This window comes from Puma concolor, chromosome D4 (assembly GCF_028749965.1).
Source record: "Puma concolor isolate L17-30 chromosome D4, mPumCon1.1.hap2, whole genome shotgun sequence".
In the NCBI taxonomy this organism is placed as follows: domain Eukaryota; kingdom Metazoa; phylum Chordata; class Mammalia; order Carnivora; family Felidae; genus Puma; species Puma concolor.
The window spans coordinates 90,991,605-91,011,767 of NC_141679.1; the positions used below are offsets into that span (position 1 = coordinate 90,991,605).

The 20,163-nt window shown below is 54.8% G+C and overlaps 1 protein-coding gene across 1 annotated transcript in view; it reads left to right on the plus strand.

The window, feature by feature from the left end:
• The window catches only part of CFAP77 (cilia and flagella associated protein 77), a 133,551-nt gene that overhangs the window by 67,861 nt on the left and 45,527 nt on the right, over positions 1–20,163 (plus strand). The window contains exons 2-3 of the mRNA XM_086684370.1: positions 4,263–4,362; positions 4,873–5,101. Of these exons, the coding sequence (XP_086540496.1) occupies positions 4,263–4,362; positions 4,873–5,101 (329 nt within the window). The remainder of the gene's footprint in view (positions 1–4,262; positions 4,363–4,872; positions 5,102–20,163) is intronic.

Below are 20,163 nucleotides of genomic sequence, written 5' to 3' on the forward strand. Positions count from 1 at the left end.
TTCTGGGTGACGCTCCGGTCTGGAACGGTCGGAGCAAATGACAAAACGAACACTCCGAGAATTCCAGACGGGACCCCGCCATTGCAAAAGCACACAGCAGAGAACCCTTTGGGACCCCACGAATTGTCTTCGTGTTGCTGCCGCCACTTATGTTTTGCCGGGGTTTACACGGTGCTTCCGTGCAGGTGTCTCCTGTGGCCATCAGGAACACATTGCTGTCTCAACCTGTGGCCGCGGTGACATCACAGATGAGCGGGTTCTGAAGGAGGACAGCAGGTGTGAAGGGCACCCACATCCGGTCAAGAAGCAGGACCAGATCCCCCGAATCCTCCGACGCAGCCTCAGCCACGACGCCTGCCCCAAGGGCACCCATACCGATGGCGTTCGAGCGTCCTCTACGCGTCCCTCGCGCGTCTGGCTTCTTTCGCCCCACGCTGGTTGCCATAGTGTGGGCTTTCCCAGCCTCGGCACTGTTGGCCTTGGGGGCCGGGTAATTCTTTGTTGTTGGAGGCGAGGACCGTATTGTGCGTGGTTGGATGTTGAGCAGGAACCCTGGCCTCCACCAGCCACGTGGAAGGTAGGACTCCTTCCCACGTGGTGGCAACTCATGATGTCTCTGACACAGCCAGGTGTCCTCTGGGGGCCAAAATTGCCCCTGATTGAGAACGACTGCTATGAAGTAGTCTACAGAATGAATACATCACAACTTTTTTATACACCTTATAACGGCCACTGGGATTGTTTCCGGTACTTGGCTACTACGAACTGAGATGCTGTGAGCGTTCTCGACGGGTCTCTGTAGGACACAGGCACTCACTTCTGTTGGGTGGGCAGGAGGGAACTGTTGGGTTATCAGGTATGTGTTTACCTTTAATAGACACTGCTAAATGGGGTTCCACAGTGGCTGTACCAGTCTGTACCTCCCACCAAGTGCATCTGCGTTCTGGTTGCTCCGCATTCTCACCAATAGCATTGAGTTTTTATTTTGCATTTCTCAGACGTTAAGCCACTGGAAATATGGATCTTAGCCACTTGGACATCCTCTTAATGAAGTGCCTGTTCAGGTCTCTTGCTCATCCTTCCATAGGATTGTCTGCCTTTTTTTTTTCTTATTGATTTGTAGCAGCTCTTTATATATGATGGGTAAAAGCCCTTTGTCAGATACTTGCATTGCAAAAAATCTTCTCTCAGTCTATGGACTCAAATTTTTTAGAGCTAGAGGCAATCTGTGCTCCCCCAAGCTAACCCTCTGGTGCCCTTGACTATTGTTACTTGTTTGATTATCCCTTTTCCAAAACAATACATTTCATAAGGGCAAAGGCTAGGTCTCTGCTTTGTTCGGCTTAGAACTCCCAACACAGGGCTTGGTGCAGAGTCCGTGCAAGATATTTGTGGAGTGAAAGAATGGGTGAAACTCCCATCTGAATGATTCTTGCAGCCTAAGGCTTCCAGGTATACTTTGGCAATTGTTGACTCCCAGGCAACCCTCGGTAAAAAGCGCAGAGACCCAGACACCTGCGTGCTTCTCCGCTCCCCCCACCCCCCAAGTAACAGCCAGCTCCTGAGTCTGTCTGTCTTTCCTTTGCCAGCTGGAAGTCTGCCCACCTGCACTTGCCCTGAGGGAGGCGGAGGCCTCTCCTGGAGAAGTCACATTTTAATTAACTTCCCCTGCAGTCACCAGAGAGGCCAGATCATTTTCATAAACAAATGAGAAGCCAGAGCTTTGTCTGCAGCTCGGAGTGAGTCTTGCGGAAGGAGTTCAAAGCAAACCGCCCAGCAGAGGCCCCCGTGCTCTTGCCTGGAACTCAGAACTCCATCCCTCGCAAGGGAGGTGGGACCTGGGATTTGAGATGGGAAAGAGGAGGGAGAACCTCGTGCAGACGAGAACTGAGAAGAGTCTCCAAGGAGGCATTTCCTTCCTTCCGTCTTTCCTTCCCTCATTCACTCACCCCTATTTACTAGTATCTCTGCCATGCTGGGCACAGGGAAAAAGAGGAGTGAGGAGAAGGGGGGTCGGGGAGGGGCAGAGGCGCAATCTTGGCACCTTCGGCTCAGTTTTGCTGTGAACATAGAATTGCTTTAAAAACTAAGGTCTATTACAAAAAAAAAAAACTAAAAAAAAATTAACCTTAAAATAAAGACGGGGAGACTTTCCACCAGGGGGAGACCGACATCGAACTGATGGCCGTGCAATTAACGACTTGATTACACTGCTGTGTAATTCTAATGGCTTTCCTGAGACATAATTCACATACCATGCAATTCACCCAAATAAAGCCTACGGTGCAACGGCTTTCAGCCCGTTCACAGACTTGTGCAATTGTCCCCGCAGTCCATTTTAGGACACCTCGTAGCCATCACCCCTCCCGGCCGTAAGCAACACTTTTCCTCCTCAAATTTGCTATTTGAGACGTTTCACGTAAATGGAATCGTGCAGTATGTGGTCCTGTGTGACCGATTCTTTCCCTGAGCGTCATGTTGGCGAGGCCCATCGGTGCCATCGAGGTACCACTGCGCAAGTTTGTAAGTGCCCTGTAGGTAGAGCTCAGGGCCCTGAGATGCCATGTAACAAAGAAAGTTGTCCGGACTGAAGGCAACCTGGGAGGGCTTCCCAGAGGAAGAGGCTTTTTTTTTTTTTTAATTTTTTTTTCAACGTTTATTTATTTTTGGGACAGAGAGAGACAGAGCACGAACGGGGGAGGGGCAGAGAGAGAGGGAGACACAGAATCGGAAACAGGCTCCAGGCTCTGAGCCGTCAGCCCAGAGCCCGATGCGGGGCTCGAACTCACGGACCGCGAGATCGTGACCTGGCTGAAGTCGGACGCTTAACCGACTGCGCCACCCAGGCGCCCCGAGGAAGAGGCTTTTAATCTCAGGCATTTATTGAGAGCACCTGCTCTGAGCCACCAGGAAAAGGAAGGCAATAAAAGCCAGACTGGCTCGTTGATATTCGTTTAACTGGTGGATCTGGGTGTGGGCTGGAGACAGACAGCTTGGGTTCGAATCCCAAATTGGCCACTTCCTGCCATGGGGACTTGGGCAAAACTGTTTGGCCTCTCAGTGCCTCAGCTGCCTCAGCTGAGAAATGGGGATAGTGATGGGTCCTGCCTGAGAGAAGCACAGGGACAACCAAATGTCGTATCTGGAACACAGTCCGAACTCAGCACGGGCTCACTGAATGTTCTAAGGGCCTTACAGGCCAGGACCTCTGACCTCAGGCAGCTGCTACTTGAAAGAGAGGCTGTGTAATCTTTTTTTTTTTTTTTAAGCTTATTTATTTTTGACAGAGAGCACGAGCAGGGGAGAAACGGAGAGAGAGGGGGGCAGAGGATCCGAAGTGGGCTCCGTGCTGACGGCAGAGATCCCGATGCAGGGCTCGAACTCATGACCTGTGAGATCATGACCTGAGCTGAAGGCAGATGCTTAACCAACTGAGCCACCTAGGCGCCCCGAGAGGGGGCCGTGTAATCTAATGGTTAAGAGCTCCGGCCGGAGGCCAAACGCTCCAGCCTGTGAAACCCAGCCCATCCCGTAGGAGCCGTGGGTCACGAGCACCTCTCTCGGTGTCCACTTCCCTGTCTATAGGATGGGGGAGTCACGTGGTTGGTAATAGACCGATTTTGTTCCTATGACCCCCTTCTGGGCGGGTCAAGGAGTTCACCCGGAGAGTGAGGAGAGCTGGCCGGCCACCGGGAAGGTCATGGTGGGCCTTGTTACCATATCCCCACCTGCAGGCGAGGACTCAAGGAGCATTGATGTCCTCACGGGCTCCGGTGAGGATGCCATCTTTGGTAGGAATGAATGAAGAGTCAGGTAGGAAAGATGGCCCCTCCTTGAACAGGGGCCTCCAGGTGAACGTCTGTGAACCACGCCTTCCCGTGTGTCCCCTTGGGCCACTCAGCGCTGGGCTGGCAGGGCAAGGCTGGACCCCCAGGGGCTGCCGCGCGCCCCTCCCCTCACACAAACGCACCTCCTCTTTCAAGGCCTCGGGGGTCCTCCTGACCCTGCTCACTTGTCCCCTATCACAAGCACACCGGGCAGGCTTTCCCGGTTGTGTCTCGATGCCCAGTGCCCCCGGCGCTCACCTCGCACCGGAGGTGACGGCGGAGGGCAACGTCATCCTTACCCTAGTGGCCCTGAAGGTCACCCACGGGGCCTGCGGCCAAGTGAGCATCTGATTGACTCCTGTGGCTGAACTTGTCGTGATGCGGTTGGTCTGCGATTTCGCTCCTCACCTTGGCTTTCTCTCTGTCCCCACACAGGCTGAACTTGGGAAGCCCCGAGAAAGAAGTTACACTCTGCCTGGAATTGATTTCAATTACGGGCTCTACGTCCGCGGGCTGGATGGAGGGGTCCCCGAAGGTGAGCAGGCGTACTTTGGAGCCCCGCGGTGGGGGGGGGGGGGGCATGAGCTCTCAACCTAGGCGGCTGGCCGCAGTCCAGGGAAAGAGCCAGAGAGTCCCGGGGCCTGCCCCGCAGTGTGATTCTGGTGGAAAACCGCAGTCTGGGCTTGGCCGAGACAGGGAGGTCCAGGCAGGGTCCGGGTCTAAGGTGTCAGGGAAACAGCATGGGCCCCAGCCAGGGTGGAACCTTGTGCCCTGCCCCGCTTGAGCTTCGAGCACAGAATGGGCTCAGGACCAACCCTCTGATGGCCCCAAGGAGGTGAAGGCCAGGCGAACCCGGCTTGGCAAAGGATGCTCTGGTGCCCTCCGGAATCTCCAGGAATCCTGACCCCTCCCTTTCCAGAAGGCCACACAGGGCCGTCACACAGCAGGCCCCGGGTTAATGGGAGGCACACACGCCCCAGTTTCTTCTCGGTCAGGTGCCGCGGCCTGACCGCCGCACCACAGTTCCGTCCCTCCCTGCCCTCAGCCCTTGGACACTGGAATGTGTTTAAGCAGCAGCCCACGTGCCCCCACGAGCTGACCCGGAACTACATTGCCATGAATCGCGGGGCGGTGAAAGCCGGCCTGGTGACTGCTCGGGAGAATTTCCTCTACCGCCAGCTCAACGACATCCGCATCAGTGACCAGGATGACCGGCACGTCAAGAAGGAAATGCCCTCCCTCCCTCCAAACATGACGTTTGGGGTCGTGGCACGGTAAGTGGCCGGGACACCAGGCTCGATCCCTCACCGGGGGGCCGGAGGGCACTCAGAGGTGACTGAACTGGGGAACCGTGTGCGGCATGGCCTTTGACTTCAGGAAGGGCGGGGAGCGCTCCAGGCCTGGGCGCTCGGTGTAGCTCACAAACCTTGGTCACGGTGATTGGGGTAGCAGCAAACATGCAACCCACGTTCCAACTCTGGGATGCGTGACATTCTCTAAAAGTAGAATGCAGGGGCGCCTGGGTGGCTCGGTCGGTTAAGCGTCCAAGTCTTGATTTCGGCTCGGGTCACGATCTCCCCATCATGAGTTAGAGCCCTGCATCGGGCTCCGTGCACATAGAGGAGGCGGCTCGGGATTCTCTCTCTCAATCTGTGTCTCTCTCAAAATAAATAAGTAAACGTTAGGGAAAAAAAAGTAGTGGGGCACCTGGGGAGCTCAGTCGGTTAAGCATCCGACATCTGCTCAGGTCGTGATCTCACGGTCGGTGAGTTCGAGCCCCGCATCGGGCTCTGTGCTGACAGCTCGGAGCCTGGAACCTGCTTCGGATTCTGTGTCTCTGCCTCTCTCTGCCTCTCTCTGCCCCTCCCCCGCTCATGCTCTGTCTCTCTCTCAAAAAATAAACATTAAAAAAATAAAAAAATAAATTTTAAAAAGTAGAACGTGGTTGCACGTAATCAAATCTCAACTCAAACCGGCTTGATATTTTTTTAAGTGGAATTTATTGGCTTACATGATTGAAAAACTCAGGGGTACAGCTTCAGGCACAGCTGGATCTAGGTCACCAAGGGACATTATCAGTATTGGGTATGTCTCGCCATGTCTTGGCTGTGCTTCCCAATCTTGGCTTTGTTCTCTGACAAGCTTCTGCCTCGTGTAGCTAAATGACCAGGAACAGTTCCATCCTCAGGGGGAAGGGCACAGAAGCTACGGCAGCCTTCAGATTAAGATTCCTTGGTCCAACTTTAGAGCCTTGCCGATCCCTGAATCAGCCACTGTGAGCAGGGATTGTGAAGCACACTGATTGGCCAGTTCTGGGTCACATGTCTGCCTCTGAACCAATTGCTGAGACCAGGAGATTCTGATGCCCTGATTGGCCAGGCCTGATCCTCTGCCCCTTCTTGGGCGGGGTAGGTGTTTGGGCTCAGCCTCCACCATCCACATGGGGCTGGTGGTGGAAAGGATGTAGAAATCAAGGCTCTGACCCCGGAAGGAGAACAGAACACAACAGTAGGCGAAACGGCAGATGTTCAATGCACCAGGGCTTCCTAACCCATGATGTGTCACAGCACAAAAAAATCACTGGTGTTTGTGCCTCGCACTGTGCAAATAAACAGAAGCGCCCGTAGCTAGCAACAGGTGGCCTGGGGCCGCCAAGCCCCAGCCAGATGCCCGTGACCGAGAAGCCAATATCTTGGTCCATCTATGTGGCAGTGCCATCGACAGTCTGTCCCCAGCCTCTTTCCCACCTTCCTCCCACTGTGTCCTGGGTAGGTGACTTCCTCTGGCTCTCCCACCATACTTTATTGTTATTATTATTATTATTGGCGATGGTCCCTTCTTTATTTTTTATTTGTTCTAATTATTTTCTATTGTGGTAAGATTTACTGGTTTTTTTTTTTTTTGAAGTTTTTGTTTATTTATTTATTTATTTATTTATTTTTTTAATTTTTTTTTTTCAACGTTTATTTATTTTTGGGACAGAGAGAGACAGAGCATGAACGGGGGAGGGGCAGAGAGAGAGGGAGACACAGAATCGGAAACAGGCTCCAGGCTCTGAGCCATCAGCCCAGAGCCCGACGCGGGGCTCGAACTCACAGCCCGCGAGATCGTGACCTGGCTGAAGTCGGACGCTTAACCGACTGCGCCACCCAGGCGCCCCTGTTTATTTATTTTGAGAGAGAGAGAGAATGAGTATGAGTGGCAGGGGGTGGGGGGGAGCAGTGAGAGAGGGAGAGAGAGAATCCCAAGCAGGAACCACGCTTCCAGGGAGGGGCCTCACGCGGGGCTCGAACTCACAAACCGTGAGAGCACGACCTGAGCCGAAATCACGAGTCAGATGCTTAGCCGACTGAGCCACCCAGGCGCCCCCAGATTTGCCATTTTTAAATGTACAGTTCAGTGGCCTTAAGCACATTCACACTGCTGTGCAACCCACAGCACCATGCATCTCCAGAAGCCTTTCTTCATCCCGGACTGGAACTCGGGCCCCATTTGGTACCTCTCTGTTCCTCCCTTCCCTCAGTTCTTTGTAACCACCATTCTGCTTTCCGTCTCTACGATTGTTGACTTCTGTAGACACCGCATCTCAGCGGAATCGTGCCAAATTTGCTCTTTTGTTTCTGGCTTGTTTCACTTACCGTAATGTCCTCGAGGTTCATCCACGTTGTAGCGGGTGTCCGAATCTCCTTCCTTTTCAGGGCCGAATGATATTCCACTGTGTGGATGTGCCGCGTTTTGTTTCTCCGTTTATCCGTCGATGGGCATTCGGACGGTGTCCACCTTCTGGCTATCGTGAATAGTGCCGCCGTGAACACGGGTGTGCAAATACCCGTGTGGGTCCCTGCTTTCAGTTCTCTTGGGTATCTACCCATGGGTGTACTTGCTGAGTCACGCGGGATTCCAAGTTTAGTGTTTCGAGGACGTGCCATCGTGTTTCCCGCAGCGGGAGCTGCCATACTTTTGTATGCCTTCCCCCGCCTGCTCTCGCCACCCTACCTAGTAAAACCTACTCATTCTCTGGAGTTCAGCTCAGCGTCATCTCTGCGGTAAAGCTCTCCCACCTCCCATGGTCTCAGCTGTACACGTCTCTCTCACCGGACATGCGTTTCTCTTCGCCAGCCCTCCAAACGTGGAACGTGACCGTACAGACACATTGGAAAATCATTTCTGGTCCAGATTAACGGTCGTTGGCACACCCCCCTCCCCCCCCCCTTTGAAATAATGCCCTAGGGGCGCCTGGGTGGCTCAGTCAGTTAAGCGTCCGACTTCAGCTCAGGTCACGATCTCGCGGTCCGTGAGTTCGAGCCCCGCGTCGGGCTCTGTGCTGATGGCTCAGAGCCTGGAGCCTGTTTCAGATTCTGTGTCTCCCTCTCTCTCTCTCTGCCCCTCCCCCGTTCATGCTCTGTCTCTCTCTGTCCCAAAAATTAATAAACGTTAAAAAAAAATAAATTAAAAAAAATAATAATAATGCCCTAAAGTCGGTCCCTCCAAGGCAAGGTTTCCCAAGGCCGCCTGGAGTACAGAGGGACAGAGACTCCCACTGTGTGCCAGACCGCTAGACTAGTCCGGGCCGGTCACCAGTGTCCCCAAGACGGCATGGTGTCTGCGAGCAGCCGTCAGCCTAGGGCTCTCGTTCCAGAGTGGTCCCCGACAGTTTTCCCTCCAAGGCTTCTGTTTCCTGACCTGTGAATGGGATGTTAGAGCAGTAACGCGGCCAGCTGGGATTCTCAGGTTATGTTTGGCCTCTGTGTCGGTTTCCTTTCCTTGTCTTGGAAGGGCCTGTGCGGGGAGGTGCGTGGGGTTACTGGCCCAGCTTAGGCAGGGAGAAATTAACCGATCTCCCTAAGCTGGGTTCTCAACCTGAAGTGCTTATACTGAAAAACAAAATTTTAGAAGACGTAGGACGTTAGCCATCACCTGGTTCAAAGCCATGATTTAAAAGAAGGAAGCAGGGGCGCCTGGCTGGTTCAGTGGGTGGAGCCTGTGACTCTGGATCTTGGGGTCCTAAGTTCGAGCCCTATGTTGGGTATAGAGCTTACTTTATAAAACTAGGAAATAAAATGAATAAGACAAGGAAGCAGACGTTCAGAGCGGTCAAGACCCTTTCGCAAGGTCACACAGCAAGGTGGGACCAGACAAGAGTCACATCGAGAGCCAGGTGGGCGGACTCCCCGTCCAGTGCTGTTTCTTGCACACTTGCCTCCTTGGGACTGAGGCACAGCGCAAATGCCCACGGTTCCCGGTCCTGGGGCTGCGTTGTTCCACGTACAGTGGAAAAGCTGAAGTCAGCTGGGCTCAGAAAGGACATCCATTATCATCTGGCTTTCAATATAAAATCTTAAATTGCTATAAAACCGAGTGGCTACAATGCGAGGGTAAGGACGTGATGAAGTGCCAGCTATATCCTCCGTGATGGTAAATGGGCTTTGCATATGCAAATTGAATGGATTTTAAAATGGTATTTAATGACAATTTTCGTAGCAGACGTTAACATTAATTGCACAAAAATGAAAATGCTGCATTAGGTTGCTGTTAGCAGCAAATATCGTGGCCATAAAGCTTTATCTTTATCAACAGCAGCCCTCTCTCATGTGTCAGGGCGGCCCAGCAAATTGCAAAAGGGCTTTTACGGAACAAAAATATCCCCCAAAGCAGGCCCAAATCAGCATCAATTTTGCTTTATTTCTTCGTAAATGGAGGTTAAATGGCCGCCGGAAAGGCTTTTACTGAGCTGCTCAGCGAGCGTCCAGAACCCCTCAACCTCGCAACGTAAGTAGACGTAGCAGTTAAGACGCGATCGCCCCTCTCCGTAATGGGGCTATTACTTTAAAGTTATGGGGCCGAGGCCCCTTTCCTAATGATCACCTTTTACAAGCCTCAATTGTATTTATTCCTTTACTTTAAAAGCATGTTTAAAAAAGTAGAAAACAAATCTGATTACACACGACTACCCGAGGAGTTGTTGGGGGCGATTTGGTCCAATAAATAAATAAACAAGTGAGTACCGTTTACTCACAACTACAGATATGTTAAAAAATAATAATAACAAAATACACAGAAAAGCCACTCGAAGCTCGGGACGCTCCCGAGCGTGTGACCGCCGTGTGAGATAAAACTCTGACCCCAGCTCTTCTCCCTGTCCCCCGGATGTCAAATCTCTTACCCTTTGACGTATTTCACGATGGACGGGATGACGGAGTCCGTCCGTCCTTCCACTTGGCTGATTTGGTTTCCGATTCACACTGCTTTGTCACAGATGGTCACTAAATTGGAAAGGTGCATTTCAGTCCACGAGCTGGTGTGGCTAAAAGAAAGTGGAGGCCCCAAGCCATGATGGGGAAACGGTGCCCGTGTGGCCATGCGGTCACGAGCGGGGAGCCACGGCCAAGTCAGCCCACAGAGATGTTTGGCCCATCCAGTGACGAAAACTGTGAATGAGTTGCCACGTTTATTAAAAAAAAAAAAACTTTTTTTTTAATGTTTATTTTACTTTTGAGAGAGAGAGAACCAGCCGGGGTGGGTCAGAGAGAGAGGGGGACAGAGGATCTGAAGCGGGCTCCACACTGACCACAGAGAGCCCGATGTGGGGCTTGAACCCACAAACCGCGGGATCATGTCCTGAGCCGAGGTTGGACACTTAACCGACTGAGCCACCCCGGCGCCCCATGAGGTGCCACATTCAAAAAGCCAGGAGATTTCATAACAACGACAACAACAAAAACCTGGATTTCCCGCTTCACCTAAAAAGCCAGAAGCCCAGGGGCGCCTGAGTGGCTCAGTCAGTTAAGCGTCTGACTCTGGATTTCGACTCCAGTCATGATCTCGCGGTTTGTGAGATCGAGCCCCGCATCGGGGTCAGTGCTAATGGCTCGGAGCCTGGAGCCTGCTTCGGATTCTCTGTCTCCCTCTCTCTCTCTCTCTCTCTCAGTGAATAAAGTGAAAGATTGGACGCCCTGCACCCAGGGTCTGCGCTCAGGCACCAGGGGCTGGAGCTGAGAGGCAGTGCCCCTTTCGGACATGTCCCCCCCCACCCCCCCCCCCCACCCCAAGCCTGGCTTCTCCCATCTTTGCCATCTGTCTGGTCCTGGTGGGCACTGAGTTTGCAGCTGCTGGTGTCGACTGGTCGTCCTGATCCCTCAGCTAACTGCTGCCTCTCTTTGTCCCCTGATGAAGGTCGGGGCCACCACGAACAGAAGCCGCTCTGCACTGAGTGTACGAGGCAGGCATTTTGTGTGTGTGATCGCCGATGCTAATCTCAGTCCTACGAGGCAGGTATCATGCCTCTGCCTGACATCTGCTTCACGGTCCAGGAAAGGGGGCGCGCAGGCCCCGCTGCTGGCTGCACGGTGGCAAAGCTGGACTTGTTCCCCGTCCGGCTGGCCGGCTTTGAGGACCGCACCTCTAGGATCGGGCAGCTGGAGACAGCCCGTGCCTTACCGCTCTGCTGTTTCGCTGTCAAATCTCAGACTTCAGGTCAGGGAAGGATTTTAAATTCTTATTACCCGCGTGTAGGGCCGTAACACGAATCTCCAAGCATGCTGCGACCCAGGGTCCATAAACAGATATGTCTGGAGGCCAGAAATGTAACTATTAAGGAAGCACTTAATTATTGATGCATTTTAACAAGTGTTTGCAAATGCTCCCATGCCCTTGGCACATCTTAATTGTTACTGCTCCTAATTGGTCCAGCGTTGTCGATTATGATGAGTCAGGGACTGGCGGGGAGGGGGGAAGCAGCAAGAGCGGGGCAGCAGCTGGCGCTCCCGGAAGGTTCTGGGCGCCCGGAGCCCCCCACCGTCCTGCCTGGGAGCTCACGCCATACACAAGGCAAGGCTGCTATTGGCGGGGGGGGGGGGGGGGGGGACCCATCACTCAGTCAGTAAGCAAACGGCCACCGCGTGTCTGGGTATGACACACGCCAGATGAAGGGTAGGTAGCCCGTGAGCCAGTAATGCCCCGAACCAATAATGGCAACTAGGCTTTATTGTTATAACGACGTGTCAGGCGTTGTGCTGAGCGCCTCCGATGCACCCCGTCCTTAAATAACTCTGAACAGCTCAGTGAGTGCCACGTTGGGACTCCTACCTGCCCGTCTTGCAGAAGAAGAGACAGAGGGTCAGAGAGGTGAAGTGATCTGCCCCTGGCTGCGCTGCACTCGTGACGGTGACCGTGGCAGTGAGCTGCTTGCCTCACAAACACAAGGGTGGAGGTGATACGTTTAGTTTTTTTCTGCACTCGAGGGGGGCTGAGACAGAATGTGTATGTACACTATACAGAGAGAGTACGGCCGTCCTGTCTGGACTTTTCCTTAAAGCCTTAAAGTTAATCTGAACACGGTGAGCTTCCCCTTTGATGCGCCCTCCCCTTCCCCTTGCCCTTCCCCTTTACTGGCTCCCCACTTCCTGATAGACTAGATGCTCCAAGCCTGCTGTGCTCACCTCGGTATCCCTGGTGCTGACCACAGTGCCCTTGCTGAAGGGGCCCTCGGGAAATCCTCGCCAAATGAACGCACGAGCGAGTGGCCACGTTGGAATCTGAGTGGGAAGCCGGCAGCAACGTGCGACTTTCGTAGGATACTTGGCTCATCCGCCAATTAGGCTAGTCTAGACCCTCCCCCCCCCCCAATCCTGGTGCTGAGCGCGTTTAGACCATGGAGCAATGAGAAACACAAGAAAGGTAGGAAATGGTACCAGCCCACCCTCTGTCTGTGCTGCTGCTTGCCCAGCTATCAGATGCATCATCAGCCTGACATTGACAAATGTGAAGGATGGAGGAAATTTTACAGGCTGTTAAAAAATGTTTGCTGCCCGACAGGTTTTTTGAATCTCTCTGCCAAGCTGATTTATTTTACAAATTTACAATGGGCCCATCAATCACTCCGGGTTATTTTGTTTCTCCCAGAGCTGACGGCCAAAATCCAAGCCGCCCACCCGAACTCCTATAAAATGATAATAAGCCCCTTCCCAGACGACCGTCCCGGGGTGGCAAGACAGGTTCCCAGTGGGGAGACCTGCTCCAGATTTATGGGTGGCCCAAAGCCCGGCTGAATGAAATGGGGCTGACCACAAGGGGGAGCGTGTGGGTCTCGCAAAGACCCTCCCCCCCCCCCCACCTCCGCCCCAAGACTGAACCTGAAATGCACTTCCTGCCGACCGACCCAGGGGCTCCGTGGCTCAGTGCGCGGGCCTGCTCCCCGCGCCGGCAGCCACCAGTTCTCTGCTCTCCCGGACACTCCGCTCCTGGAGGCCGGGGACAATGTCAGTTTTGTCCACTGCTACATCATCAAAGCCAGGTACAGAGTAGGTCCTCAGGAAGTGCTTGTTGAGGAAAGCTACGGTTCAGGGCCTTTGCAGGCTTTGAGGCAGAGTCATTGAAAGTGAACTCACAGCACACTTGAGACCAGAGAGGGGATGGGAAAGCCAGAGTCTTGTGTCATTTAACAGACTCTGCTGTGTTCCCCTGTGGTTGATGTTATGGCTCAGGATTGTGGTCACGCTGCCTCAAAGAGTGGATATGTCCCGTGGCCTCATTAATAGAGGTAGCAAGTCCCGAACAAGGGAGGCTACCTTCCTACTCTATTCTGCCGCTCACGTCACGCTTGTGCCATCAAGTTAATAAACGGGAGGCATCGTACATTCAGGGAAGGTCCGCAAGTAGGAAAGTGTCCAGAGGCGGCAGGATGGTGGGTGGGATGAGGGACAGAAACCACCGTGTACACAGGTGATGAAAAATGAGGACAGTGGGGGGGGCTTTTTTCCTCAGAGACTTGAGAGAGGAAAACGAGGCCCGGTGTGTGTTTGGAGAGCGGTACAGGTGGCTGACGTCACGGAGCCCTCGCTGAATGGCCGGCTGGCAGGTCATCTCACGAAATCCTTACGACTCTATCAAGCAGGGACCATTATTATCCCCACTTTACAGACGAGGAGACTGAGGCTCGGAGGGTCACTTGCCCGAGGCCACACGGCCAGTTGGTGACAGAGCCAGGATCTGAGCCACGCCTCCTGCCCCACGGCCTGCGCGATTCCAGCAGACAGAGCCAGGCCCCGAGTGAGGAGATCATTTCTTATCCTGAGCGTCATCCACGAGGCCGCCCGCGTCCCAGCGAGCCCTGGCCGCAGACGTCGACGAGCACTTCCCGGGCACCCGGCTCCCCACAGAGTAACTCAGGATGTCCTCACTGCAGCCCAGCGCCTCCATTTACCCAGGAGGAAACTGAGGCAGGCAGAGGTTATGTCCTTTCGCAAGAGGTCACAGGTGGAATTGGAGGCACGGGGATTCGGGTCCGGGTGATTTGCTCCGGGACCCTCACGCTTAGCTTAGATGGAGGGGTTGGCTACCCCAGATGGCTGCCAGGCCGGAGCCTGGGACACCCCAAACTGTGCCCGACCAGGGTCCCCCCTCCTCAGGGACAGCCTGCTTCCGTGCACCTGACCTGGAGGACAGGCCCAGGCAGGGAGATGGGGCTGGGAGGACGTGGTGGGGGAGGGCCCATCCTCTCCCCCTTCCTCTCTGGGACCCCTGCCTGGCTGCTCGTGCTATAACCTCTCCCACCTCCCCAAACTCCCTCTCACTCCTCCCTCCAAGGCGGCTTTGTTGCCGGAGCCGCGAATGAGACATTTTTCATGCTTTGCCTTTTTTTCCCTCTCCGATCTCCTGCGGCCCAGACAGAGATTTATTCCCGGCCCGAGGCTCCCGGCATTCGGAGCAGGGAGGGCTCAGGGAGGCGCTGATGGGCCCATAATGGATAGGGCCACGCTCCCCTGGGGCCTGGCCCTCCCGAACCCCATCCATCAGGAGCGGCTTGGTGCCAGGGTCAGCGCTAACGAGGCCGCAGGCCGCTCCCCCTTGGGGCCTCCCCAGCTCACGGCTCCCGCTTTTGATTTTTCCAGAGCCGGGCCGCGCCTGCCGGCATGGTGGGGGGGGGGGGCAACGCGTGAGAGTGGGCCCGGCGCCCGGCCTCCGCGGCCCCGGTCTTGACACCGTCGGAGGGCTTGCTGGGCTGCGGCTGGCCCTGCCCCTCCGTGACACGGTGGCCCCCGTGACATGGGGCACAGAGGAGCTTGCCCCTGCTGGGAGCCAGCCACCAATCCCTGGTGTGGCAGGGAGAGCCAGGCTTCAAGCCTGACTCGTCACCGTGCAGGACCCCCAAGCAGAAGAATTCAGAGTGGGGGCGCCTGGGTGCTTCAGGCAGTTAAGCGTCCGACTTCGGCTCGGGTCACGATCTCGTGGTTCACGAGTTCAAGCCCCGCATCGGGCTCTGTGCTGACAGCCCGGAGCCCGGAGCCTGCTTCGGATTCTGTGTCTCCCTCTCTCTGTGTCCCTCCCCTGCTCTCAGTCTGTCTCTGTCTCTTAAAAATAAATAAAACATTTTATGGGACGCCTGGGTGGCGCAGTCGGTTAAGCGTCCGACTTCAGCCAGGTCACGATCTCGCGGTCCGTGATTTCGAGCCCCGCGTCAGGCTCTGGGCTGATGGCTCGGAGCCTGGAGCCTGTTTCCGATTCTGTGTCTCCCTCTCTCTCTGCCCCTCCCCCGTTCATGCTCTGTCTCTCTCTGTCCCAAAAATAAAATAAACTTTAAAAAAAAATAATAAATAAATAAATAAAACATTTTAAAAAATTAAAATAGAAAGGAAGAAGAATTCAGAGGAAGCATGTCCCTGAATACGTTGCGCCCAGGGGCCAACTCGGTTCTCTTCCCTTTGGGGACCAGGTGGAGGCAGCCATTCAAGCCAGAAACCCGGGCGCCCGCATTAGATTCGATTAGTGATACCAGCTTCCGTTTCCTTAGCTCCTCCGGGGCCAGGCGTGGGGACCGGCACTCTATGCACCGCCCTTTACGTGACCTTCACCATGACCCGTTCGTAGCAGCATGCTTTCTACGGTTGGGGAAACTGAGCCGCGGACACACGTACCCATGATCCCGTGGCCGGAAAGCGGGACTTGACCTCAAAGGTCCCATCTGCTACTTCTGTCCCGTACTGCGTGTTCACGCAGCGCCAGGCCGTGCCGGCACCATGTGGGGTGTTTGGGACACAGAGAGGAAGCAGGACACAAAGCAACACACAGCGATGCGGTGCACGTTGCTTCTGGCGGGCAGAGGAGGGCGGGAGAGGGCCCCGGGGGACTTTGGGCCCTGCCTGGCTCTGCTCATCGCTGTATCCCCAGGGCCTAGCACAGGCCTGGCACATAGTAGGTGCTCAGTAAGTGCTTGTTGCTGTACTGCATGGCTGGATTGTGACCCACCCCCGACTTGGAAACAGGCCAACGCTTGAATGAGCAAGTCTTTTCCTAGGTGTGGATTGGCTGGGCACGGACCTTCGGTGATCAGTGTCCTGTAACAAATCCCCACAAGCCTGGTGGCTTAAAACAACAGAAACGTCTTCTCTCCTAAGGTGGAGCCCAGAAATCCGAAATCGAGGTGTCATGGGGCCCCATTCTCTCCGAAGGGTCTGGGTGCTAGCCTCTGCCAGCTTCTGGTGGCCCCAGGCGCTCCTGGGCTTGTGGCCACTCTGTGACCACATGGCCTCTTCTCAGGGCGTCTGTGTCTCTCCTCTTTTGTCTCCAGTAACGACACTGTCACCAGGTTTAGGGCTCCCCCAAATAATCCAGGGTGATCTGACCTTAAGATCCCAAAGCTAGTTACATCTGCAAAGGCTCCTTTCCCCAAACGGGTCACATTCACGGGTTCTGGGGCCTAGAACGAGGACGTACCTTTCCGGGGGGCCGCTTTTCACCCCCCTGTAATCATCAAGGCGCCTTACCGCCAAGTCAGAAAGCCCTGCATTTTAGTCACCGTGGGGTTTTGAGGAAATTGCCTTTATTATTTTTGTTTAATTGATTTATTTTGAGAGAGAGAGAGTGCCAGGGAGGGGAGGGACAGAGGCAGAGGGAGAGAGAGAGTTCCCAAGCAGGCTCCGCACGGTCAGTGTGGAGCCTGGCGTGGGGCTCGAGCTCACAAACCGTGAGATCATGACCTGAGCCGAAACCAGGAGTTGGCTGCTCAGCCAACGAGGCGCCCCTAGGAGGCAACTGCCTTTAGAGTTACCGACTGGGGATTTGTGCTTCTGGAGTCTTGTTACGTGTGTCCCATCATGTTTTTGTGGAAAACAAGACAGTAGTTTGCGATCAAAGGTTTTAATCAGAGAAAAGACGAGAGGTATCGATGCCTCCCAGAGGAGCAAATGTTTCGCCCCTCCTTTCTGCGTTTCTGTGTTTATTAGGAAACTCTTCAAAAACACAGCAAAGTTCAGAAGTTTCATAACCAACTCCATGAACCCGCCGCTCAGACTCAGCAAACTTAACCGCCTGGCCGTATTCGCACCTGAGGCTTTTAAAAAAATTATCGTTACAGAAATAAACTAGAACTCGGGGCGCCTGGGGGGCTCAGTCTGTTGAGCGGCCATCATCGGCTCAGGTCATGATCTCGGGGTTTGTGGGTTCGAGCCCCGCGTCGGGCTCTGTGCGGACAGCTCGGAGCCTGGAGCCTGCTTCGGATTCTGTGTCTCCCTCTCTCTCTGCTCCTTCCCTACTCACGCTCTGTCTCTCTCTTTCAAAAATAAATATTTAAACAATTGTTTCAATTTAAAAAATAATAAAATAGAACAAATGCAGCTTGAAGCCCCATCTCACCCCTCCCTCACCCCACGCCCTTCCCTCCGTTCCCAGAGGACCACCCCGAGGTTGGAAGAGGCATGCTTTCCGTCCAGATTTCCCCAATCTTTCCTACACCGTTCGAGGTCCATAAATAACGCAGGTGAGTTCGCGTGGCTTCAAACCACATAAATCACATTGCGTGGCGACTTGCTTTTTTCACCCCGCACCTTTGCAAATGTCGCCCTGGTCCGCTGGGTGGGTGTGTCCGTCCTCCATCGCCGGACACGCGGGGGGGGGGGGGGCAGGGGGGGGGGAGGGGGCTCCTCGCTTCCTGGGTGCGAGATTCCTCCGGGTCACATTCACGGGCGGAGCGGCTGGGCTCCAGAGCGACCCTCCTCGGCTTACACCAGACGCCGATGCTCTCTCTGCCTCCCTCACTGCCCCCCACCCCCACCCCCACGGGACAGGGATGCCCTGCCTGCTATTCATTGTGTCCCCAGACGCCAGGACCCCTGCACGGCAGGCTCCTGAGTGGTCCAGAAGGCATGTCGTCCCCTGTCCTGTCCACTGGCTTCTCTGAGCCTTTTCCCCCCAGAGGGGCTCAAGCCACAGCCCCTCTGCACAGGTGCAGGTGCCCAGGAGGGGAGCTCCCCAGTTTCGGGTGCAGGCCCCCAAGGTTGAGGGAAGCTTCCAGCCAGGCTCCTCCGCCCATCCTGCGGCCGCCGCCGCCGCCTCTGGGCGCCTGTGTGGGGAAACTGCTAATTGACTTCACCCTTGTGAAAAATGTTAACAAATTGCAAATGACCTCTTAGACAAATTTAGAAGCCAGAAGTCTGCTGCTAACTGGGCCTCCCTCCTCTGTCATTAGCTTTTATGTTGGATCCACAAACAATTAAAAAATAACCACAAGCCCAGAGGTCCTCTTCTCTAATTAGCTCTAAGAGTCCTGCCAGAGAGAGAGAGCTGCGCCTCAATTACCGCCCTTCCTCCCGGCTAGTTAGAAAAGACAGGCCCTCGGGCCAAGGGGCGACAATTAAGAACGAGGCGGCTGTGGGGGTGAGGAGGGAAGTGGGCATCGCGGTGTGCCCTTGGGGCCCACGCCTCCCGGCCAGCTCCTCCGTCCTACCCTACGCTGCGGCCGGTGGCCCCAGGTTGGAGGGTCCTCTGCCCGGGAAAGGCTCAGAGCTGTAACCCCCAGAGGGGACCGGGGACCACACGAGCCAGGATCACCCGTGGGGTGGGGTAAAATGCAGATGCCTGGGCCCCCGTCCTGGTGGGTCAGAATGTCTGACAGCGGGACTCAGGCATCTGTACTTTGTTGCTGACGTTTATTTATTTATTGTTAGAGAGAGCACACACACAGGAGGGGCAGAGAAGAGAGGGAGAGAGAGAGAGAGAGAGAGAGAGAGAGAGAATCCGGAGCAGAGCCCGATGCGGGGCTCGAACTCACGAACCGTGAGATCGTGACCTGAGCCGAGATCAAGAGTGGGACGCATAACCGGCTGACTCCCCCAGACGCCCCCAGACGTGATTCTTACTGGCCTTCAAGATTCAGGGTCTGTGTCCTCAATGGGATTGAAACGCGTTCTGTGACACACAGAGCCCAGGCCCCGTCTTCCTGCTCCCGGGCAGCTGGCTACGGCCCGACTTCTGTGGGCCCGGGCACTCTGGCCTTCGTGAGCCCCTTCCTCCACGCAAAAAAAGTATTATAATAATTAAAACTATGCTACGGCTGTGCTGATTCGAAAAGAAATTAAAACATCTTCGTGGGTCCCTAACAGTGTCCCAGGGCCTTGGCTCCAGGCCTCCTGGCCCAGGGGACAGCTTGGCCCTGCCTTCTCCCTCAGGCCCGTCCAAAGCCTTCCTCCTCCGAGGGAGTTTCCTCTCCTCCCCCACCCCTTCCGGGGGAGCAGAGATGAAGGCAGGGAGGAGCGTGGAGAGCCAGCCTCCGAGTCCGAAGTCTCCACCCTCAACACAAGGTTCTCCTGCTCCTGGGTGGAGGGATCTGACCACATCACCTAGGATCTCTGGGGGCCTCCCTTTCTCCGTCTGCGAGTGGGGCCCACACCCCGTCCTCCCGGGTCAGAAGACACGGTGTGAGGTCATCAGTAGAGAGTTCTTTGAGCTCTTGGGAAGAGAGCCGCCAGGTATTGTTACTCAGGAGGCACAGGGCGGGGCTACGGTGTCACCCGCCTGCAGGGGCCTGGCAGGTGCAGGGAAGCCGGCACTGGGTGAGGCGATAGGCAGTGGTAGGGTCTGTGTCAAACTGGAGCACCCACCTGGTCTAAGGGCAGCGGGCTACCGATACGTGGGAGTGGGGGCCCAGCGTTGCCATTACCAATCTAATGCCTCATTCAGGAAGGCCAGGCGTTTGGATTAAAAACAACAACCACAGGGGCGCCTGGGTGGCGCAGTCGGTTAAGCGTCCGACTTCGGCTCGGGTCACGATCTCGCGGTCCGTGAGTTCGAACCCTGCGTCGGGCTCTGGGCTGACGGCTCGGTGCCCGGAGCCTGTTTCCGATTCTGTGTCTCCCTCTCTCTCTCTCTGACCCTCCCCCATCATGCTCTGTCTCTCTCTGTCTCAAAAATAAAGAAACATTAAAAAAAAATTACACTTAAAAAAAAAAACAACCACAACTCTTTTTTTTTTTTTTTTTAATTTTTTTTTTCAACGTTTATTTTATTTTTGGGACAGAGAGAGACAGAGCATGAACGGGGGAGGGGCAGAGAGAGAGGGAGACAC